The 24,322-nt window shown below is 41.2% G+C and overlaps 2 protein-coding genes across 2 annotated transcripts in view; both read right to left on the reverse strand.

The window, feature by feature from the left end:
• Positions 1 to 2,692: 2,692 nt before the first annotated feature.
• Positions 2,693 to 10,863, reverse strand: ARMC10 (armadillo repeat containing 10). The gene is made up of 6 exons (XM_010004199.1): positions 10,803 to 10,863; positions 9,170 to 9,324; positions 7,851 to 7,985; positions 6,617 to 6,793; positions 4,992 to 5,063; positions 2,693 to 2,950 (listed from the first exon to the last, which is right to left on the reverse strand). Exons 1-6 carry the CDS (start codon positions 10,861 to 10,863, stop codon positions 2,693 to 2,695), a joined length of 858 nt encoding a protein of 285 aa, XP_010002501.1.
• Positions 10,864 to 13,522: 2,659 nt separating this feature from the next.
• Positions 13,523 to 24,322, reverse strand: part of PSMC6 (proteasome (prosome, macropain) 26S subunit, ATPase, 6) — a 12,685-nt gene continuing 1,885 nt past the window's right edge. Inside the window, exons 4-15 of the mRNA XM_010004209.1 lie at positions 24,071 to 24,110; positions 23,825 to 23,877; positions 20,099 to 20,166; positions 19,535 to 19,649; positions 18,896 to 18,983; positions 18,674 to 18,735; positions 18,462 to 18,585; positions 18,085 to 18,146; positions 16,912 to 17,032; positions 16,749 to 16,829; positions 14,733 to 14,804; positions 13,523 to 14,013 (exon numbers count right to left, since the gene is read on the reverse strand). Coding sequence (XP_010002511.1) covers positions 13,895 to 14,013; positions 14,733 to 14,804; positions 16,749 to 16,829; positions 16,912 to 17,032; positions 18,085 to 18,146; positions 18,462 to 18,585; positions 18,674 to 18,735; positions 18,896 to 18,983; positions 19,535 to 19,649; positions 20,099 to 20,166; positions 23,825 to 23,877; positions 24,071 to 24,110 — 1,005 coding nt within the window. The 3' untranslated portion in view covers positions 13,523 to 13,894. The remainder of the gene's footprint in view (positions 14,014 to 14,732; positions 14,805 to 16,748; positions 16,830 to 16,911; positions 17,033 to 18,084; positions 18,147 to 18,461; positions 18,586 to 18,673; positions 18,736 to 18,895; positions 18,984 to 19,534; positions 19,650 to 20,098; positions 20,167 to 23,824; positions 23,878 to 24,070; positions 24,111 to 24,322) is intronic.

The raw sequence follows: 24,322 nt of genomic DNA on the forward strand, positions 1-24,322 counted from the left end.
TAGTTAAGCAACCACATAGCAGAGAAGTACTGACTTAAAAGGATCACAGACTACACCTCAGTAATGGCTTATGTTTCATTTTGTATCTATTACTTCACAACATTTATATGCAGAACAGTGACTGTTGCACTTTGTTCGGTGCTGATAAGATTCTGTGTAGGGTGGGGGATAAAAAAATTAGACACACTTGCATGAAGACACTTCGGAGAGTCTTGCATGATTTCAAAGCATCTCAATAGCATTGATCTATGAATAAAGCATTTAAAATTAGGTCTTTCTAGACAATAAAAGGGAGACTGGCACAGCACTAACAAGTTATGTATTTTTAGCAGAAGAGACAATTATCACTTGTTTCTGTCAGCTATCAAAAGCAATGGGTAAGAGATCAACTTTACAAATATCACTTTTTGGTAATTAAAACTTACTTTTAGGTTGGAGAAAACAGAGGGACATCTAGATGTCTCAGTTGTTGAGCTTAAGAAAATACACAGATATACCTAGAACAGATTCTAGTCTAAGTTCCTGTCAGGAGAGAAAGGTGGAATTGGCAAATTCTTAGTGTCTGGCCTAGCCTTTGTTTTTCTTTGTTAAATACAGAAGCAGAAAAAATTTAAAGCTACGAGAAGTGGCAAATCATAAACTGATTGAATTGTGACTTGTTTAGTACAAAATTAACACTTGAAGCAGTGGGAAAGAGAAGTTCACTGTCACAGAATCACAGAATGTTTAGGGTTAGAAGAGACTGCTGGAGATCAAGTCCAATCCTCCTGCCAGAGCAGGATCACCTAGGACAGGTCACACAGAAATGCATCTAGATGGGTCTTGAAATTCTCCAGAGGCTCCACAAGCTCTCTGAGGAGCCTGTTCCAGTGCTCTGTTACTCTCACAGCAAAGAAGTTTTTCCTTGTGTTGAGGTGGAACTTCCTGTGCTTGAGTTTGAATCCATTGCCCCTCATCCTATCACAGGGCACCAGTGAAGAGATTGGCCCCTCCTTCTTGACACCCACCCTTCAGATATTTATATACATTAATAAGGTCCCCTCTCATCCTTCTCTTCTCTAGACTAAACAGCCCCAGGTCTCAGCCTTTCCTCACAACACAGCTGTTCCAGTCCCTTAATCATCTTCATAGCCCTCTGATGGACTGTCTTAATCCCTGTCCATCTTGAACTGGGGAGCCCAGAACTGGGCACAATACTCCAGATGTGACCTCACCAGGGCAGAGTAGAGGGGGAGGACATGCAGCAATTGTCAGGCTTCTGACTGGGAATCATGCCAACTTCTATTTCTGCCTTAATTCTATTCCTGACAAGTTAAAACTATCTATGCAGATAAATTAGATACCCCTGCATTGATCACAGCATAGGTATGTTGTATTTTCAAGGTCACAATTTTCTTGCAGTCATAGCTATTTGCAAAGTTGCCTACTGAAAATGAAATACCTACTGAATGGCAAGAGAGTATGACTTCATTAAGAGTACAGTGGGTGCTTTATTGTACAAAGGTGAAGCATCTGGGAACAGTTTAGTAATACAGCTCTCAGAAATGGTAAAAGGTGGAAAACTTGTTTTCTAGCCTTTACATGTGACACTTTAAACTTTATGATGCAGTGTTCAGGAAAATTTAGTAGTCTCATTTTAGTATGAAGTGTTTTCTAATACATTTTATGTTCACCAATGAAACTTCCTCAGGTTCTTTTACAATGTGGTTTATGTGAGTTCCACTTCACTTTGAATTAACTGGATTGATGACTAAAACTTCATGGGTACTAACTCAACAGAAGCACTTACTCCAATGGTGTTCCAGTAGCAAAGAAAAAGGAGTAAAGTTCTCCAAGAAAAACAGGCTCAAGGGCTGCTACAAAACAGGAAGCTTTTGTAAAAACGTGTATGGTACTGTTCTTGTAGACTTTTTTACAAAGATGAGAATGTTGAAGTGCACTTGCAGATAATCCTTGACTCAAAATATTTTGAAAAACAGGTATGCTTTCTTCAAAGTAACTATTTTAAAACAAGAGAAAGTATTTTTTATTTTTTTCTAGCGTGGAAACCTTGCATGGTTGTGGTTAACTGCACTGCACTTTGGCTAAATGGAATGGATATAGTAAGTTTTAGAATATATTCCATGCAGGTAAGGTGAAAAAAACATAGGCTTTATAACTTTAATGTGCAATTTTTATTGAAAATACTATTTCTGTAGGAAGACAATGATAGTTTGGTATTGTTTTTATTTAATATTTCTAAGATTTGCCTGCACCTCTTTAGTAGATGTCAGATTAACAAAATGTAAATGCCTAGTCTCTAACTGCTAAATCTTTAATGCACCATTCTATAGAGGTTTTTCTTCAACAGCTGTAAATACTTGAGGCAACAAAAATTCTGACACTGAGACACTTACCTCATCCATTTAAAGTGCTCACTGAACTTACGAGTTTTCATGTTTTAAGCCATTCCTCCCCATTTGTGTACGTCCCAGCTGTACAGTAGTTTCTCAGTACTAATTAAGCTATTGCTTTTATCTTGCTTGTAAAAAATAAATGTTATGCTCTGTATTAAATACATTGCATTTTCTTTCATATTAACTGATTTGTGCCTAGTAATATTCAGTACTTCTTTGGTTGTTTGCTTGTTGGGGTGTTTTTTTTTTAGCGTGGCATTCCTAAGATCAGGTATTTTCAGTCTGTTTTGCAAAAATTACTGTTGTGTTAATATTCTCCCAACTTGCTCTTTCACTTCTGTATCGGGGTGATGCAGCAAAGAGGCAAGTTTCTGAGTGAAGGGGGAAGAGTCCCTGCAGAGTGTAAAGAAAAGTGAATCTTCAGAGTACTGGTCCTGAAGCATGGTGCCATCTCCATTCCTCATGTTCTTTCTCAAGTTTGCTGCAAACACCAGGGCTCTAAGCAGAATATCTCTGTTTATACAGTGGTCAAAAAGCAACAGCAACGATGGCACCTAGGATATTCAAGAAATAAACCATACTTCATCACCAGCAGTAAATACATGCAACTAAATCACACTTTAAAAAAAAGGAAAAAAAAAGATCTGCACCTAAACCATCTGAAACAGAAACCCTATGAAATACCAGTGCTCCAAATGCTGTGAAAGCATGCCAGAAACTTGCACAGCATGCACATTTCCTCTTTAGAAAAGACTGACTTGTGCATCATAAGCTAATAAATGCTTTGTACTTTCAATCTCCAAAATGTGGCTGTCTGGAAAATTCCCATTTGGAAGAGAGGGTCTTGTCTTTCCTTCTCAATAGTGTTGCTTTTGCCCTTTGCAGTGATCTGAATGATTTTAAGTTAGCACATCTGATAAACAAGAAAAGGATGCACTTTTTACAGAGAACTGAGTTTTTAACTACCTTAATCTTGCTTTAATAATGAAAAGCTGGCAATACCTAGCCAAGCTTTGCTCAAGGCAGATAGCTCAAAAAGAAAAGCCTCTGCATATTTTAAGAAACTTACTCTGGGGAGGAGGAGGATGCAGCACCATTCCAGTGCGTAACTCTTTAAAGGCTTTGGTGTAAGGAAACAATACAACTGAAATAAACCTGTATGCCAAAGCCAGCAATAGCAAATGTCAGATTATGTTCTCCCCAAAGACATAAGTATATGCAGAGAAAGCCCACTTGAAGTGCTTAAACAGTTTTATGAGTAAAAAGGTGGGAATCTCAGTGGAATTTGGTCATCAAGTATAGCATTATAGCTATGGAAAGGCGTGGTGTTCCTCAAGGGTTTCTACTGGGACTGGTGCATCTTGGTTGGCAACATGGACAGTGGAGCTCAGTGCACCCTCAGTAAGTTTGCTGACAACACCAAGCTCTGTGGTGTGGCTGACACACTGGAGGGAAGGGAGGCCATCCAGAAGGACCGTGACAGGCTGGAGAGGTAGGTCTATGCCAACCATATGAAGTTCAACAAGGCCAAGGGCAAGGTTCTGCACCTGAGTCAGGGCAATCCCAAGCACAATTACAAGCCGGGTGGGGAATGGATTGAGAACAGCCCTGAAGAAAGGACTTCGGAGTGTTGGTTGATGAGAAGCTCAACATAAGCTGGTAATGGGCACTCGCAGCCCAGAAAGCCACCGTGTCCTGGGCTGCACCAACAGAAGCATGGCCAGCAGGTCAAGGGAGGTGATTCTGCCCCTGTACTCTGCTTTTGTGAGACCCCATTTGGACTACTGTGTCCAATTCTGGAGCCCCCAACACAAGACAGTCATGGAGCTCTTGGAGAAAGTCCAGAGGAAGGGTCATGAACATGATCAGAGGGCTGGAGAACATCCCCTACAAAGACAGGCTGAGAGAGTTGGGGCCGTTCAGCCTGGAGAAGAGAAGGCTCTGGGGAAGTACTGGAAGCCTGGAAGTACTCAAGGCCAGATTAGATGGGGCTCTGAGCAAACAGGTCTTGTGGGAGATGTCCCTTCCCATGCAGAGGGGTTGGAACTAGATGATCTTTAATGTCCCTTCCAACCCAAAAAATGTTATGACTCTATGAAACAGCTGCTGAGGGGGATCATTTACAGTAGCTTGTATTGGATGTTTGTACATGGTCTTCAATCTATATACTGACTGGATGTCTGGAAATTAGGTCTTGGGTTTGATTTTGAAACCTACCAGTGTATGTTGTATATTACATATATAAAAGTTCTACCCCTTTGGTGGAAAGGCAAAGTGAGAACAGGCTTCTGCAAATTATCACTGATTATTTGGAATTATACACTGGAAGAATCACCAACTGCCTTCAAGCACATAGGCCCTGTGACTCTCCCTCTGCAAGTACAGTATCTGCATTATACTAGACTGTGGAAGAAAGCCAACCTGTGAAAGAATGTACACTCCTAGCTACTAATTTTGACCAGGTACTGCCTAGACTTTTACTTTGGACTTTCATATATACTTCTAATATATTAGAATTCTTTTAACGCATGCACAAATCAACACATATACACGTGCATAAATTTAAAAAATACAATGAAACAGCAAGAACCTTACTTGGGCTCTGAGAAGATGTCCTGCCATGGCTGAGTTTGCAGATAAGTTCACAAGTACCTTCAAAACCTGAATCTGAAATGAGGAACGTACAAGTTTTTTCAAGCTCTAAAATCAGTGAGTACAGCAGTAACAGGCAGCAATAATGTCAGTGTTGACTTGGAGAGTTAAAAATAAAATGAGTCAACTAACATATTAAGTTGTACACTTCAGCCTTTGGTATAGGAAAAAGCTGAACTTATGGAGTCACTAGCACATATATACTAAGTATATAATCACAGAATCATAGAATGTGTGGGGTTTGAAGGGACCTTTAAAGGTCATGTAGTCCAGCCCTCCCTGCAATGCGCAGGGACCTTTTTGACTAGATCAGGTTGCTCAGAGCCCCATAAAGCCTGACCTTGAATGTATCCAGGGGTGGGTCCTGCATCACCTCTCTGGGTTCTAGTGCTTCACCACCTTCACTGTAAGGAACTTCTTCCTAATATCTAAATCTACCCTGCTCTAGTTTAAGGCCATTGCCCCTCACCCTATCACTACATGCCCTTATAAACAGCCCCTCCCCAGCTTTCCTGTAGGCCCCTCTCATGTACTGAAGGCCACTATAAGGTCTCCCTGGAGCCTTCTCCTCTTCAGGCTGAACAACCCCATGTGTCTCAGTCTGTATTTGTAGAAGAGGTGCTCCAGCTCTCTGATCATTTTTGTGGCCCTTCTCTGGCCTTGTTCCAAAAGGTCCACATCCATCTTGTACTGAGGACTCCAGAGATGGACACATACATTCAGTTTAACTTAAACATCAAAAAAAGGCAAGATGAACTCACAGTAGGCAAAATATGGAATACTTTAAAAATATATACATGATGCTTAAGTACTGTATTTAAAATGTGATCAGAAGCATTGTATTTAAAATGTGATCAGAAGCATATAAAAATATATGTTTGCTTTTTTGTGGATGCTGGGACACTAAGCTTTTTAACTAAACAATAGGAAAAGGCCAAGTGCTACTTACTGTACTTAAGTAAAATAGGTCTGATGAAGTTTAATGGAAAATTGCATTCTGGAAAAACTGAGCACGTTGACAGTGATGGTACTGTGACATCTTCAGTAACTGCTGAATTTGGTCCCTATTTGAAGTTCTTATTTCCATATTACAATATTTCACAGTACTACAATAATTCACAAATCAGCACAATTTCCCTTTGCAGTCACTAGGATTGCAAGACATGTAATAAGCATAAGGGAACAGAAATCCATAACAGGTTAGGTTATGACTGCTTGGTGTGTTCTCCTAGAGAGACTCACACATCCATGAAGCTTTTCACTCCTTGCCCTGTGATGCAGCAGCAATGTTTAGTGAGCAGAAGAGAATTCTGGAGTTGTTGCAGTAAAGCTACTTTGTGCACACAGCACAGCTTTGGCAGAGCTCTAGCCCAACAGCCCCACTAGCAAGATTCCCTTCATCTTCTCTTTCTGAATTTACATTGAGAAAGTCACGCAGACCCATTATCTGCTATCATTAGTGAATGTTTGATTTTCTAAGTACAGTCTAAACCATTTTACAAAAAAAGCAAAAAGGAGACAAGTAAAGCAGCTTCATAAATGGTTTGTAATAATACACTACCCAGTACCTGTGTCCTTTCAGTGCCTTCTGAAAGCAGATGAAGAAAGCATGGAATTGAGTTCATCATCTTATGGTGGTAGTCATTGGTAACAGACATATTTGTCAATAATCTGAGACCAGCAAGCTGCAGATCAGAGTTCAGGGGAGCTGACTCAATTTCCCTACAAACTTGCATAATATATACCTGGGGAAAAAGGGAAGGACATATAAAGAGAACACATTTTTTGATACAAGCTAATTTTTTATTCACAAATAGTATTAGTTGCCTAGCTACAGCAGCATAACACTGCTGTCTGAAGACATAACCTGATCAAAGCTCCTGGAAACAAGGACTTTTTTGTTTTTAATATATTCAAACCTTATATTGTCATGACAGAAGCAGATGTTACAGAGTTATGCTCACTAACCTTCCTGAAACACAAATTGCTCTCAAAACACAAATTGTTTTGACTCCCTCTCAGAAGTTGCACATTTGCTCTAAGGAGGTTTTTGAAAAACCACTTACAGCAACCAACGTCTTCTTAAATGTTGAGAAGAAACTAAGGAAAAGTCTTGGAATTAAATCCTTTCTTCTAACCATATGTCCCAGTCACCGGGACACTGTTCCAGGAACAGTGATAACAACCAACATTAAACAACTACTTTTTTACCAAACATTCTTCTGGATGACAGTAAACAAGGAATCTTGGGAGTCCTAACTAAGAAAAAAAATATTTTGCCTTTACCAAAGACGTTGTTTTCTACTTATGTGTCTATATCAGTATTTGCTGTTGGCAAGCACTTCCTTAAAACAAAGCTGCTATACCATCTACTGTATTTACCAGCAGGACTTGTTATTGTTACTACACACTATTTTAAGATAAAAGCCATGCTAAGTTCAGCCTGCAATCCATCCTATTAAACAACCTCTGCTGATGTTCTAGACAAGTCTGGAAATCATCTTGCCTCACATAATTTTACTATAAATTCAGCGGCACAATTTCTGTTTAAAAGTATTTGGTGAAAGCTGAACACAAGGTGATTTGTTTCCTAACTGTCTTTTAAAAACAGGAAGTGCCACTGATGCAGTGCATTTTTAAAGTATTCTTTTGGCCTTGGGATGCACAGGTCATCCAGATCTGCAGATTCATATGTCTAACCTCAGAACATTGTGCTATTCTGACTTGTATTTAACAAATATGATGAAAGCCCTGTACTATCTTCTGGGCCTCACTTTGATTTATTCCCCTTCAGAAACTTACCTGTATCTCTTCCTGATTTTTAATATTCATACTCAAATTATTAAGTGCATTTAGTGCTTTTTCTTTAACTTTGGGAACACAATTTGAGAGTATGTCTCCAATAATAGAAAGTCCATCCAAATTTCTGATTATATCCTGAAATATAAAACAGATATTCAATAAGATTGTTAGAAACTTAAATGCTGAAAGGTTTCCTCCAAGTTTCCATTTTAATACAAATGGAACGTGTAAATTAAGACTTCCAGAATAGACTACTCTATTTAAAGAAAGCATGTTAGCAGATACTGCTTTATTGCTTCCACTGAAATTAATTATATCCCTGCTTAGGGCCCAAGTATTATTTGACATTATTTGACAATGGAACAGCACCTTTACTTCTAAAATTTGGCCTGCAAAGCATGTTTAAAGCATTTTAGATGATAAAGAATCAAAGATATTTATTGCATGAATTTATAGAATGGCTGAGCCAGGTCAGGTCATAGTACCTAAAAATCCTGACTGAACAGAAGTTCAGTATCATAGAATCATAGAATGGTTGGGGTTGGAATGTGCAGTTATATATTATTATGAGTAGGTCTAAAACTTTACCTCTCTTTTCCATTAGATTTTAAAAAATCTCTCACTTAAGAGTCTAACCATCAACAAAAAAACCAACAAACTGTTTTCAAGAAAATGAAATATGGGCCAATGAGCCTTGAGATTCAGTTACACTCTGAGAGACTTATATTAAAAGAACAGTCTTGAGAATCCAGAATGGACAGATGTTGTAAGTACCATACAAAAAGAAAAACCAAACAAAACCCAAGCAGGTGGGACCTTGGAGGTTAACCTTTTACAAAGGCATGAAAATCTGCATCCATATAAACATTTTTCTGCATCGTATTTCCCATTGACTCAAAAAGACCTGGATGGTTGGAAAGTTGCTAAGATGTAAATGGCATACAGCACTGTAAAGACAAAATATTATTTGAAGAAATTTCATGATCCTGAAAGTATTTCACCCTTCTCCAATTCAATCCTTCCATTAACATTACATGACAGTAAGCAACAAAAGACATAAAGGTATTTACAGCACTTTGAAAATACTGAACTCTGCACAGACTTTAAGTTATACAAACATTAAGCTTAGATAAAATTTGTGAGGCTGGCAAATTATATTATTTGGGGCTAGCAAAAATTAAGGCATAGACATAAAATGGATTTTAGAACACAAGCTATCCTAGCTCTCAGTCACATGTCACTCTCCAGCAGAACAGCACCCCTTATCTTCCCTACTAACTGGTACTGAAACACTGTGTCTTCTACAGAACAATACTTACTTGATTTACAGTGAAGGCAGCACTGTTGCTGAGAGTGATTAAAACTTGCTCTTGAATTAATGGATCATCTGTTGCCTGAAGCAAATGAATAAGTTTCTGTAGAGCATCAGCATCCACGGTCTGGGTTGATGCAGGAGAACTGCTGCCTGTCAGTGCTTAAAAATTAAATACTTGATATCAAGTCTGAGATGTTCCACCTATTTCCCACTTCACATTTTTTACAAAGCTGAGGTTTAGCTCTCAGTTGCAGGACACGCTGTTGTAACTTTGGTTGTACCCAACCATCATATCATGCCAAAAAGACTGTATTTTCCAACAGCAGGACTTCCATCCTTTTCCCTGAGTTCTCTGACTACCTCTTTTTGAAGCAGAAAATAAGAGCTTGGGGTATGTTAGTATTCAGTTAACCAACAGCAAAGCTCCCCTTCAAAATTAATAAGAATCTTCACTAAACATGGTATTTTTTTCCCTTGTGTTGCCTGAAATGAAGTGTGGAACTGTCTGGACACCATGGGGGGAAAAAAAAAAACAAGCTTCCCATTCACAGACTACTACTTCCAGCAATTATCATAATGATGCTCTGCGAGTAGCCTGAGGTCCTTTGACAAAGTAACAGCCACAACATAAAGGATGGCATCACTCAGACAACTGAGGAAGGCTGTTTCTGAGTCAGAATGATGTTTTGGAGTACCTGGCTGTCACAAAAGGGTGACACAAATGCCATCAAAGACCATTCTCAGCCAGGTTGGAGGCAGAACTCTTTAGCTAGCTGGATAGCCTGAAGAGCCAATCTATGACTACTGGACTAGTCATAGATGACTCGAGATTACTTTTGAGAAGCTAACCAGTCCTTTATAATTCCACATATTTGCTTCCAACATCTCACTGGGGAAGCACCACAGTATTCCTTGGAAAAATAAATAAAGAGGTCAAAGTTAATTATGATAATCAAAGAGCAAGCTTGAAAAACTAAATCATTTTGCATCCTCATCTGAATGCTTTGTTTAGCTTTGAATGATAGGGGACACAAATAACTTTAATAACAGAACAGCAAATCAGCCCATTTAAGTAAATATACCAATTAGACTTAGGCTTCAGGAGACTTATTAAAAAAAAAAATGGGCTTTTCTAAAAGCCAGACATGCTCCCAAGCACTTTAAGAGCCCTGCGTGGCTGTTGGCAGCCATGGCAGAGCAGGACCCCCGCACACAGGGAGCAGATCACAGAATCACAGAATTGTAGGGGTTGGAAGAGATTTGGGAAGATCATCCAGTCCAGCCCCCCTGCCAGAGCAGGGTCACCCAGAGCACATCACACAGGAACGTGTGCAGGCGGGTTTTGAATGTCTCCAGTGAAGGAGACTACACAGCCTCTCTGGGCAGCCTGTTCCAGGGCTCTGTCACTCTCACAGTAAGGAAGTTTTTTCTGATGTTTACATGGAACCTCCTATGCTTCAGATTGCACCCACTGCCCCTTCTCCTATCACTGGACATCACTGAAAAAAAAGCCTGGCTCTGTCCTCCTGACACTCGCCCCTTTACAGATTTGTAAACACTGAGGTCACCCCTCAGTCTCTTCCGCAACCCCGCTCTCACAACTTCAACAAACCCCCTTTTATTTCCCCTCCTGCTACAGGTTGGCCCAGCTGCAGGTGCTGCCCGAAGCATCTCATGCCTGGGCTTTGCTTCCCACATCGTTTCGCAGCCATAGGCACTTCCAAAGATGTTCTTCTCCTCACCTTCCCCTCATGGCTTCTTCCTCACCCCAAAACCCAACTGCTTCCCTGTTGACAAGCAAGGTGCTCATCTCATCTGCCGTTTTACCAGCCTGCCTCAAGTCTCAGCTGGGGTCACAAAGGTTCCCGAGCAGGGGGAAACACCCTCTCTTTGGAAAACAGCTCGGTAATTTGGAATAATGTGGTTATTTTGTGTATGTGCAAGTTAAAATTGTAATCAGAGAGGCACACGATTAGACAAGGCCGGGAATAATGAGGCCTTGAAGAAGCAATTAATCAAGATGTTTCAAGGGTGTTTCGTGTGCATCAGTAACTTGGCAGGAAGACTCAAGTTCCGTCGGACCTGAGGAATGCAGGATGGGATGAAAAGACCTAAAATTGAGAAAAGAGTGACTACTGAAGCAGTTGGGATGCTGGAGTTACAGAACTTGCGATATTGTGTCCTTGTGGTGAGCTTAGCTCATTATAATGTCTTTATAATACTAAAGATCACACCCCCAGGTCAAAGACCCCTGCCCAGGTGAAGACCTTTCCTCTGAGCATGCATCTCTAACCAAGCACTATAAAGAGGATGGAGATGAAAGCTTCCTAACTTTATCATTTTATGTATAAATGTTGTGAAACATCTCATTTGGGGATGCTTCATTTGTGGGAAGGCACCAAGCACAAACCTGCAATAAATAACAATGTCTCCTTCCTAAATGTAGGCTCTTCCTCTGCGTCAAGGGAGACATGTTAAAATAGTAACACTCTAACACACCAGTCTTGGGGCAGGAACCTGTTTTTCTGCTTTTTGAGGTTCCCTGGTGCCATGCTGTGCTGGACTCAAGGTGCCACCCCAAACTATTTAAACATTTTGCTGATTTCCCCCCTGAGAAACCTCTGACAATCACGTTTCAGCAACTGCTCCTTCAGCACTGCAATTCCCTTCCAGTGAAAGATGAAAAAGAAAACAGCAAAGGAGAAAGCAACAGCAAAACTGCAGCTCCCACCTCCAGCTGGCATGGAGAACAAGAACAGAGATGGGTGTTGGGAGCCTTAGCTTACAGCCCAAACTTGAAAAAATTAGCTATAACCACTCCTGGGCCTTCAGAAAACAGCTTGGCATCTTTTACCCTTCTCCAAGGAAAAAGTAGAAACAAAACGCAGTGACATTAAGAATACAGATGCTGAAAGCGTTTGCCTCGGGGGCGCGCACGCCTGCCGGCTGCACCCTCCCCTGGGGTGCTGGTTGGCTTCACATCCAATGAGAGCTGCATCTTTACACTCCTGACCCTATCACAAGAGGAAGGGTTCAAATTAACCAGAAAAAAAGGTCCGTAACAACCATTAGCCAAAAAAAAAATAGAAAATATTGTTGCTTGTTCTAACTGTTCTACACCTTACGTGTTCTTTCACTGTGACAAGACATGCAACCACAGCAATTAAAACAGCCAGGGAGATGCTGTTAAGCAGCGTTTCCTGTGAAGGCCAGAGTTAATCTGATCCTGTCTGTCAGCTGAGCATGCCCAGAATAAGCCAATTAGGATAATTAGAAGTAGCCAGAAGTGCAGCCAGAAGTGCAGTGCACTAGTGATCCAGTGCATTGAGGCAGGTCACATAGTGCAGCCAATCTGCACACACACCCCTCTGGGTGGAGAGGGCTGAAAAACAAGAATAAAACATGGTGACAGATGCACTTACCACCACCACCCTCACCTCTACATTTTTCTTTGTTTCAGTGATTACTCAGCCAGCTGCAGCAGCCAGCTCCCTGGGAGCACAAAGGCAACCCACAGATGGCCAAATTCAGAGCTTCAGCAGTACTAGGTACCTCACTTCACATGCCTAAAGCGGCACAGGATCAAAGTATATTGGACAGGCCCCTGCAAGGGGAAGATGGAAAGGAAATCCATCTCACACATCTCCCTCTCCACCCTGAGAGCTGTAATTACAACTTTTATATATCAAACCATTACCAGTTTCTCCACCTCCACTTAAGATGCTTTTGTCTATAAATTTGCACTCAGCACAGGAGTTACTCCAGCATAAGGGAAGACTACAAACAGTTTAAGACTTGTTTACTGCTCGCAATAACTAGCACAGTTAAATCCTCTTCCTGGACTTGAGCAGCAAAGGAATAAATAGCACTTTTCCCTCGACTCTCTGTGGGAAAGGATGTCTCCATTTGGTAAGTAAGACACAAGACTCCAGTATAACTCCTATACGACAGAAAAGCTGCTCTTCAAACTCCAAAAAACTCCAAAAAGGGAGGGCAGTGATAGGACAAGGGGTTTTAAACTGAAAGAGGGGAGAGTTAGTTTAGACGTGAGGAAGAAACTTCCCCATGGGGGCACTGAGGTACTGGAACAGGTTGCCCAGGGAGGTTGTTGATGCCCCCTCCTTGGAGGTGTTGAAGGGCAGGTTGGATGATGCTTGTGCAGCCTGGTCTGGTGGGAGGTGTCCCTGCTCATAGCAGGGAGGTTGGAACCTGATATCTTGAAGGTCCCTTCCAACCTGAACCATTCTAAGGTAGGGGTTAGATGGGACCTCTGGAGAACCTCTAGTTCCAGCTAAAGGGAGGCTGGACTATAATTCAGCTCTCTTCAAGAGTTACAGAGAAGCTACACCAGGATAGGCAGATTTTAACAAGTTTTATTCATAAACTGTTTGGGGGAAGGAAATTTATTGATATAAAAAAAGTCAAGGAACAAACTGACTTTCTTGAAATCTGTTAACCCATTCAGGCACATTTACAAATTCACCCCATAACTGCTAAGAGAGCACATCTCCTCCACACATATTACTTAACCTGGGCTGTAATGAATATTGTATTTCAGAATTGTACTGAAAACATCCTCCTGCAGCCAACTTGCAACTAGTGTTATCAAATTACTAGCTACACATTACACAAACACCTGACAATAATAATTAAGAGGTACATTATTTCTCTCTTTTTATGCATTAAGCCAATATGACATGTGCAGTCAATCATGAATTACTTGGTTAATTTACACAGGTTTGTAGTCAAGCTTGGACTCCAGCTTCTTGGAATCAGCTACTTTTCTAACAGCTTTCATGAAGTCTTCCTGAACTACAAAGTCATGGTCAGCACGGATTGCAAACATACCTGTAAGGATAAGTTAAGAGCAAGAATAAGGTGGTGCTCCTGGCAGCAACAGTACATCAAGATGAGCTCAAATAAATGGGAAAACAGGTCCAAGTCACACTGTCTGCATGCAGAGCTTATACAGGGGTCTTGGAAAGAAGAGCAACTTCAGTGAGGTCACTCTTCTGTACTAGGTGATAAGTAGGAAATATGTAACTTGTTTTAAACTACTGAAAATCACTGTTTCTGGAATGTATTCATGCTTAGGAGGTATTATGAGGGACGCCATGACACGCAGTGGTTAGAGGCCAGCTCCGGGAGAGAAATGCTATGGCTGTTTGATCCACCTGAAATAGAGATCTTTTCTATACTACTCATGTCCAAATCCACACCACTCTGTGCAGATCCAGCTCCTGTCTGGCAGGGGATATTGGCAGGCAGGTCAGATGGATGCAGTGCTGCTGCTCCAGGCCAGCACCAAATCTGCACATGACCAGCTGGACTGCTGGTATCCACAAGACCCAGCAGGAGACTTGTTTGTAGCCTCAGAGGGATGATGTTAAGAATCAAGTTCTGACTGTACAAGTCATGAGGAAATGTGGAAGAAAGAAGAGAGGTTTTGTTCCATTTGTTCCATCAAGCCTCAGGGCACAGCACCGTGTCATCTACTGGCAGAAGTATCAGAGAAACTGCTCAAATGTTCAGCATTAGCACATCAAAATTAAGAGTTAAGAAAATACCTGCTTCTGTACAGACGTTTCTTAAATCTGCTCCATTAAAGCCATCTGAAAGCTTCACAATTGCTTCATAATCTAGTCATAAAACATGAATGCCAATTAGAAATACATTCACATTTCCCGTGAAGGATGCCAACAAAATACAGATCCAGCTAACAAAGAAATACTTTACTTTGATTTCAGTGCAAAGAGATGGCTGTCAGCTAGACTGGTAAATTAAATTAACTGAAATCATCAGCAGCTGTATCATCCCTTTCATTAAAACATCCCTGTCATTGAAGCCAAAAGCTTGCATTAAATAACCAAAACCCAAAGTTAGAATGCTTGAGATTACACACATCAACATGAAATGCAAGAAGAGCTACAACAAGACAGTGTTCTAATGATCATTTCAGTTATGTAAAAAACCAGAAACTTATCTCCAAGTGATCATAACTTGGTTCCTTTCCACTTATTAACAACTGCATCTACTCAGAGCATTTAACATCTATTAAGTCTGCTATTTTACACACATATATTTACTAAAAGACTAAATCTATGGTTACAGATTCTAGAATCAATTTCTAATAAGTTGTGTCTGTTGGGGCTCCAGCAAGTTCTGGTATTTGCAAGAGCAAATACCACAAAATGATCAACTTTTTCTGCAAAACTGTTCAGAACAGCTTACCTTCAGTATGAAATTCCAAACACTTGAGCTGAAAGTTTTTATCTTAGTAATACAAAACGCCTTAGAAATTAAACTGTATTGCAATTCCATGTGCTATAAACAAGTCTCCCCATCATTAGAAGGTAAAAGAAAATGAAATGAGGGGAGTATGCAACAATGAACACTGCAGGGTTTGGTAGGTTTACAGACTTCAGCAGATTCCAGCACTGGAACTGCAGAATCTCATGCTGGAGCCTGGAACAGCATGAGATTCTCTTAGGATTTTAATGCAGTTCACACCCCACCTTGTCAGTAAGTCCTGGACTTCCTTTCAGGGTCTCAGAGCTGAGCACCACAGCCTTCCCCTGTCAGGTTCAGAAATCTAGGTGGTACCCATCTGCCAGCTCATCTTGTTCATGGTGCAAAGGAACCATCCTACCCTGCTTCCACTGCAGTGCCCAAGATAGGGAGAAAAAGGACTAAGTACTTCACCTCAGGTTCGTTATTTGCTTTGGAGCTTCTCAATCTTAGACCATAGTCACATGCATATTTAAGCCAACATTGTCGCTAAGGCCAATCCCCATCTCTCTGGCCCTCCCCCAGCTCATTCCCTCTCCCGAGCCACCCCCTCTATAGAGCTGCAGCTGTTTATGCAGCCAGATGGTGACCGAGAGCAGCTCCAGCTGGTGTCAGCACAGAGGGCAGGGCCTGGGGGGCCTTGCTGAACTCACAGGCAGCCAACAGCGTTTTAAAGGCACATCAATTACTGCTTTCATGAGGAAAGCTCTGAAGCATCACTTTGAAACTAAGACTGCTCAGCTTAGAGTAACACCGTCCTTAACTAAACCGTGCCCATTCCAACTGGCAGATACTTCTACCTCTCACACTCTGGAGAGCTCTCTACACCCCTAACCAAAGACAAGCTTTGTTTCAGACAACAAGGTTTTCATTACACCATCTCTGAACTCCAAAGGAAGTTTCTCCATGCCTTTTAAAGATTATTTATTTTCAGGCTCTTGCAGCAAGAATTTATCTTTCTTTGGGAGGTCTCTATTTATTTTCAGGCTTTTGCAGCAAGAATTTATCTTTCTTTGGGAGGTTAATGAATATGCAGCTTTACTTGCACTGAGCTATTCCTTTAGCAACACAGAACTACCTGATGAGAATCAGACTGATTTTCCAGCTTACATCTACACACCAAGGGTTTATATTCAATTCTCCTTTGCCAAGGACTTAACAACAACTCAATCAGGATGCATGAAAAAGTAGAATTGTGAGAGGGGAATTTCTGTGGCTGGTGTGAGAGTTGGAGTTAGAGGGGCAGAATCATCCTCTTCACATTTGTACAGATATCCAGGTAACTTCCTACTTACCTATTTCACCATGCTTAGTGATAGGACCTGCATGAATCTTCAAAATGTCTAATCTGGCTTGTTCATTTGGCAGATCAATATCTAGAAAGAATTACAGCTTTAATAAAAACAGAAATCATGTGGATAATACCACCCTTCCAGCCACAGTCAGGTAGTAACTCACGGATTTTTCTATCCAGTCTTCCAGGCCTCAGAAGAGCAGGATCCAACGTGTCAGGTCTGTTAGTAGCCATGATCATTTTAACTCTGTGCAGAGTATCAAACCCATCCATCTGATTCAATAACTAACAGAAAACAGAAGTTTGTTTTTAAACAACCCAAAACCTTCCTAGTGTGATCCACTGTACTTCTTTTCTGCACCATTGTTTTCACCAAGACGTAAAAGGGGTAAAGAAAAATCAGAACAAAAAATGCTACAAGCCTATAAATGAAAGGCCACAGCTCCCTGTGCTTTCCCTAGGCACCAAAGGAGAGCCTGAGACACTGTAAATGCCTTGCCCAGAGAAAAAGATGCTGAGGAAAGCACAGTTCAAACATGAAAGCCTTGACTAAAACAGTAAGGCAGTCAAATGGTGCAAGTACTGCAGGAGCCAAGGTTGGCTGGCACACTTGGAGTGTACTGCACTAAGTCCAGGACATTCAAATTAGACTTGAAGAATAGCCTCTAGAATACTAATAATATAACACACACAAAGAGAAACATTTCAATGTGAAAATTCAAAGTACTTGCTCTTTGGTCACAGTAATTTAATTCTTTGTGTAAGGTAGACACATTCTTTTGAACCAGGCAAACTGTTTGCAAACAAAGCTTCTCATTAGCTTCAGAATTCTTACTAATTGTCACCAGTGGTTTTCAAATTCTCTTCACACAACCCAGCTTACCAGAGCAATTAGGAGAGAAACAAGGAAATACAACCACTTCTCCTCCTAGTTTAGAAAAATTGAACTGTAATAGTTCTAAACTTATAGAGTAAGAACTTTTGGGGCTAACAGAGACAAGCTCCACTTTCCTCTCTTTAAGAAGGAGGAAGCCCTCCACACCTCCAAGAAGGTGCAGTAAGCAGCAGCAAAGTCAAGCCACAGTAAGAAGAGAAAATACCACAAAATATTTTAGCAATTTTCAAGATTCTTTCAAGTGCTCTCCAAGTTGAACTTATGGCTGAGTTATCAGGATGTGCAGCTGCCTTCTGTAAAAGCAGCATATAGTTCATTTTTAGCTTAGATCATTGACTCTGAAAAAGTTCTACCAAGCCAGACCACAGTGTAACAATTCCCATCTGTATTATTATTATTTAATGTGGACTGTACAGTATGGACTCAAGGTTTAGACACTCACCTCCATCAGAGTCCTCTGAATTTCTCTGTCAGCTGAGGTGCCCTCAGAAAAACGGCGACCACCTGCAACACACCGAATTCCTAAGTTACAGTACTTCATTTTTGCCTCTAACTTTAACTCTGAAGACAACCAGGTATTCCTTTTAAAATGAGGGGGGAGGTGGTATCTAAAGAGTTAAATGCCCATATTTTAAAATATTTTTTTATATAGTCAAAAATATCCAAGCCAGATATGAACAGGCATGGTTCCAAGCCAGCTGTAACAGCTCCAGGAGGAAGCTGAACCACTTGTCCCATTACATTTCTTCTGAAAGGACAGAGTAGCCAATTTCAGTGTTGAAAGGAGACTATAGCCACCCTCCAGGCTATTAGCCTTACCAATAGCATCTATCTCATCCATGAAAATGATACAAGGCTGATGGTCCCGGGCATAATTGAACATCTCTCTGATCAGCCGAGCACTTTCACCGATGTATTTGTCCACTATTGAACTCGACACCACCTTTTGAAAGACAAAAAACATGTAAGTGAAGAGACTGGAGAGTAAACAGATTCAGCATGTGGTGGGTGCCAGGGTAAAGTTACAATACCTTTAGGAAGTTGCAATCAAGCTGGCTAGCAACAGCTCTGGCCAGAAGCGTTTTCCCTGTACCTGGACAGGCAAGAGATGGAAGCTGTTTAGCTAGTAACCCAACACTGCATGCTCCCGACTTCAAAAAAAGGGAAAAAGAAGAAAAAAAGGAACAAAAACACCTATTGCCTGGAGTTTGAGAGTGACAACAAAGCATCTGTTACCCTTTAAGGAGACTCACCAGGGGGGCCGTAGAGCAAGCAGCCTTTTGGAGGGATAATTCCCACACGCTGGAATAATTCTGGGTTTGTAAGTGGCAATTCTATTACCTGTGAAGACAATTAACAAACTGAGACTCTTGAGTTTTACAGCAATCTCAGGAAGCCAACAGTACACTAGCCAGCCTGTTCTCCAGATACCTGTATTCTTATTTAGCTGTGCAGCATATTTCATATCAGAAACAGTAAAGGGAAAAAACATCTGATTGATCCAACAGCTTGATCCACAATCTTGCCCTTCCTGTTCAGACTTCAGCTCTGCAGTGGCTTGTTTCTCCTGATGCTTTTTGCTCAAACCACCTTTTGTTACTGTCATACCACCACCACCCAGAGCAATTCTAGCAGTTTTGTGCAATATTCAAGTTTGGTTTTTTGGTTGTCAATCCTAACTACACCTTCCCACTTGACTTTCTGGCACTCCCTTAGCCTAAAAGGTGTTGGCTCCTTCCTCTTCTTTAGAGGATCTTTCTTCGTTTTAAACTCAATCCAAGCTGAGAACTGGGCTTTGGTGTTTATCCTAAACTTCCTCTGCTACTGCAAGACATTGTTGCACTGAAAACCTTCAACCATATTTTGATAAGTAGGTCTGAGATGCTGGATACCTCTCGCAGCTCCCTGATTTGTTCTGACAACCCTCCAATCTCTGAATATGAAACATCCCCTGGATCTTCATGAGACATATTATAAACCAGTGGATCCACTTCTCTTGGCAAATATCTGGAATAAAGAGTTAAGAGTAGACATTTGTCATTCTGCAGGCACATTTATAAAGTGATTGGAACAAATTTTACAGCAGTTATCAAAACGATTTCTTCTCCCCCCACCCTGTTAACAAGACTAGTGTGTTTGTTGAAGAAAAGGGTAAACCTCAAACCCATCAAACTTTTTCAAGTTTTAAACCAACCAACAAAACGTTAATAAACAGCTGAAAAGGCCAAGTTATAGCTGAATTAGTTTTATTAAAGAGTAATATGTTGCTTTTTAAACCATATCTAATAGACAGACAAGCCTCCCCTCAAAGTAACTGTCTTTCCTTAAGCACTGCTGGGCAGAAAACATTTACAAAACAGGACAGATCTGGTAATTCACACCATGGTGGAACCTGCTCCAGTGTTTGTCCCCCTTTCTATGATGAGCTGAAGAGCAGCTGTGGAGCAGAAACCTACCTCATAATTGTCAGTGTGGTCATATCCAAAGCAACTCTTGTCCCTGGTTTCAGCTTACTTTTGTCAAGCTAGTCACAAAAAAGGGATTTCTGTTAGAACCGTGCTCCAAAACAATGTTTGATTTAGCCAAGATGTTTACTGTAGTTTGGTCTCTCTGCTTAATCACACACAAGAAGAAAACAAGGCTTCTGAGCCACATGCCAAGCAGCTGGGTTAGTAAACACTGTTCCCACATCACCACCATTTTTGGGAATGCTTAAACTGGGAAAAGCTGACACACTGTTTCATGGGAACATGATCTTTAGGAGAAATGACAGGCTGAGAGATTTGGGCTGTTCAGCCTGGACAAGAGAAGGCTTCAAGGAGACCTTAGAGCACCTCCCAGGGCCTGAAGGGGCTCCAGGAAAGTTGGGGAGGGGCTTTTCATCAGAGATGGCAGGGGTAGGACAAGGGGTGATGGTTTTAAACTGAAAGAGGGGAGAGTTAGGTCAGACATCAGGAAGAAATTCTTCACCATGAGGGTAGTGAGGCACTGAAATAGGTTGCCCAGGGAGGCTGTGGATGCCTCAAGGATGTGTTCAAGGGCAGGTTGGATGAGGCTTTTGCAGTCTGGTCTGGTGGGAGGTGTCCCTGCTCATGGTAGGGAGGTTGGAACCTGATAATCTTTAAGGTCCTTTCCAACCTGAACCATTCTATGAGAATGGTCTAGACCAAGGAACCTGCTGGTTGTCACAACTGGCCACCAGCAAAGCTAAACTAGACCACAGGAAGAATTTCAAAGGCTGAAACAGATCTTGAACTGCAAGTCACTAACTTACCTCTGCCACTTTGGAAAAGAAATATTCTTTCTAGACTGTAATTATTTAAAATATTTTTCCTGCTGCCAATCTGATAGGATTAGTGGGGATCTAATCATCCCCTCTGCTCAACACAGAGCAGAACCATCTGTTTCAGAACAAGCAAACAAGGGCACAGGGAACAGCCTGCCCATTTGAGTCTGACCTTGCCACCCTTCTACTCAATGGCTCTCTCATTCCTGGACTGCCAGAAATGGTGAAGAGATGTTCCTAACATATTGTCTCCGAGCCTTCCACCATTTGCACATACCCAGTTATATCCCATCCTCAAAGTCAGCCTTTCCAGTTGTTATTCTCTCATTATTATTTACCTCAGATGCCCCTACTCAACCACCTCAGCAGTTTTTCTCTGCTCACTCCATTATTATGGCATTTTAAAGCACATTAGAGGTCTATTCCAGTACAACCTGCTAATTTCTGCTGGGATTGTTGTCGATTCTGAGTCAAATGGTGACAGATTAAAACAATTAACTTGTGTTCTCACTTTCTTTTTAAGAAACCTGGTCTGCAAGAGCAGTGCCACCTCTCACACCACACAACCTTGAGCAATGGGATCACCTTGCCACTCTTAATTTCTGCTTTTCAAAATAATTGAAGAGGAAGTACTGGATCCACATTGGAAGAGTATGAAAACTGTTTATTCTGAGCCTTCCTGACATGGCATCTGAACAACAGGGATTTCAACAGCTGTTTGCAAGCACTGCCTGACCCTTCCCATCTCCCCTGCTGGGGGACTGACAAGGTCCCTTGGCCACGTGGGCTCAGGATCAAGCTGTCCCTCCTCCCTCACTGGGCTCACTAATAAAGACCTCTTTCCAGCTGCCCAATTTTAAGAAATCTGTAAAATCTTTAAATTCTATCAGACTCAACATTGCCCAACAGATTTAAGTTCTTCTGCAGTGAGAAGAAAACAATGAGAAACCACTTGACCTTGAATTCATCAGGAAATGCACTTCGGAGAGGGAAGTAATTCAGATTCAATTGAAACATCCTTGCTTCCCTTCCTCAGCAGCACAGCCCAGCCACAAGGACCCTGATCAAAAACCTCAGTCTGTGAAACACTCCACAGGACATTACTTGACTTGGAATGTTGACATTTTGAAAACAATCCTGGATACGTTTGGGTTTTTAGTCTCTGGTATCAAATCAAGAATATTGTAAGATCAAAGAATGTTTTTACTGGAGAATAAACTGGAAAGTAAGTGCTGCAATGCCAGGCTCATCCAGCACAACCTATTCCTCAGCATTTCTCTGTGTCAACCCAGAACCTCAAGATGACCTCATGTGTCCCTAAGTGGAATCAAGTATAGTTATGCTCCAGAAAAATATTTTGTTCTTTCTGATGAAAGAAAACAAAGAGCTCCACCATAACATCTTCAAAGGGATGAAGCTTCAAATTATCTATCTGAAGAACATTTCAAGACTAGCAATTCTTGCAGGTGTTTTATGCCAGCAAAACCACATTGCACTGGTGTGCTTGAGGAGAGTTAAGCCTACCTCTGTATATAATGCATGAACTAACTCACTTATTGGTACCCATGTTTTCCAAAAATTGTCTCTAAAAGAAAAAGGTCCATCCTTGCTGAAAAACACCCAAACTACTTACCAAATCAACACCACAGGAAAATACTTATTGCCTGAATTTTGCTCCTTGCTTAGTGCTCAGTGTTGTTAATTGTGGGCCTTCCCCTGAAGTTCCTCTGACAGGTCCAAACCCCTTCTGCTGCCCCTCTTTTTAAATCACAGCAGGCTCCCCCTCTGCCTCTCAGCTCCTGCAGCCCCCACAATTCCATTATGGATGAATCACTTAAACAGAGCTGGTTAACCTTCCTGTGGTGGGGTTGCACTACACCACTATTCAGTTTAACTCCCAAGTACAAAACCTAAAGCTGGAGTATGCAAAACATCTGCATGTCAGTCTTGCCAACACTTCTTTTTGTTCTTCACATAAAATCAGTTCCAAATTCTGAAGTGAACATCTGTCTGCCCTCAGAAAGAAAAGCACCTCTACTATCAGCACCACACCTGTGCTCCTTTTACTGAAGGAATTGCCTGTTTTCTGCTCAGATACCTCAGGCTCACATTTCATATCCTTCTTGCTTCCATTTCCTAAAGTCAGGGATGAGTGTAATAAAATCTACCTAGAGCTTCACTTCTGCTCTCCCCATGTCTCTGCAGCTGCACAACATCTTCACTAGGTATTGCAGTTCTAACTTAATGGGCAGCTTTGGTGAGGAATAGTTGATCTTTGGGTTTTAGTTCCTGTTAGTGGGTCACATTCAATGCTCAATTAACCAAAATTTTTAAATTGTAGTTTTAAAACCATGTGTGCACTCTATCTCTTCTGCTTTTGTATAAAAACAAAAAGCAAAGGGTACCTCTAAGTGCTTCTTGCTGACTACAGCAGAAGATGGATTGTGCTGTAAGCAAGGTTCTATATTAAAGTCCCTCATTTCTGTGGCAATATATATACTTATAAAACATGAAATCCAAAGCTCAGCACAACAGTGACAGTCACACATTACGTTCACAACCCAGCAAGGGAGACCACACACAGCTAATTAACCTTCAGAGTGATGATTAATTTTCAGAAGTTCTAATTCAGGCAGAAAGACACAACTTCAGCTCAATTAAAACAATCAAACACATGCAAGGAAGGTTCTAGAAATGCTTTGGGCTGCTTTGTATTCACTAGGAAGTCACAGGAATACCAGCTGCAAAGGGAGATGGAAGACAGATGTCAGTAGGAAACAGCCATATACATCTTAAAGAAAATGCTTAATCCCACTAAGGGCCCAGTCGCTCAAAAGCAGTGTTACTAATTAAAAGCAAAGCAAACTTTTAATGAACATTGACAAAGATCAGCTACCTGACGACGACAGCCAACCACGTATCTTGGTCCATTTGTAGCCTTCACAATAACTGGAGAGAGAAAACATAATTCACATTTACTCCTCCAATTTCTGCTTCTGAACTATCCAATAGATGGCATTTTTCTTCCAATACTCCATCACCAAAACTCTTAATTCTTTACTTCTCCAAATCTTTAGCCAGATTTTAACTCCAAAAGCTTAACTGCAAGATTTGAAAGAGGGCAGCAGCCCAGCATACTTACATTTCTCTTCTGTTAGCTGTTTAAGAACCTCTCCAACAATCTGCAGAAGAACAAATGCAGTATTAGCCTCCTGATAAATTACTGCTAGGCAACATGCTTCAGGACATGAAAGATGTCTGTCAGCTCTGACATTCTTTCTTCTGCTTCAAGCTGCTTGTCAGCACTTTTATTTCTTTAACACTTCTCTGTCAGTCAGGACAAACCCAGAAAACCTATTTAACACAAACTTGGTGTGGCTGCTCCTGATGGCAA

The sequence above is a fragment of the Chaetura pelagica genome, unplaced genomic scaffold (genome assembly GCF_000747805.2).
Source record: "Chaetura pelagica isolate M959 unplaced genomic scaffold, ChaPel_1.0 scaffold141, whole genome shotgun sequence".
Lineage (NCBI taxonomy): Eukaryota > Metazoa > Chordata > Aves > Apodiformes > Apodidae > Chaetura > Chaetura pelagica.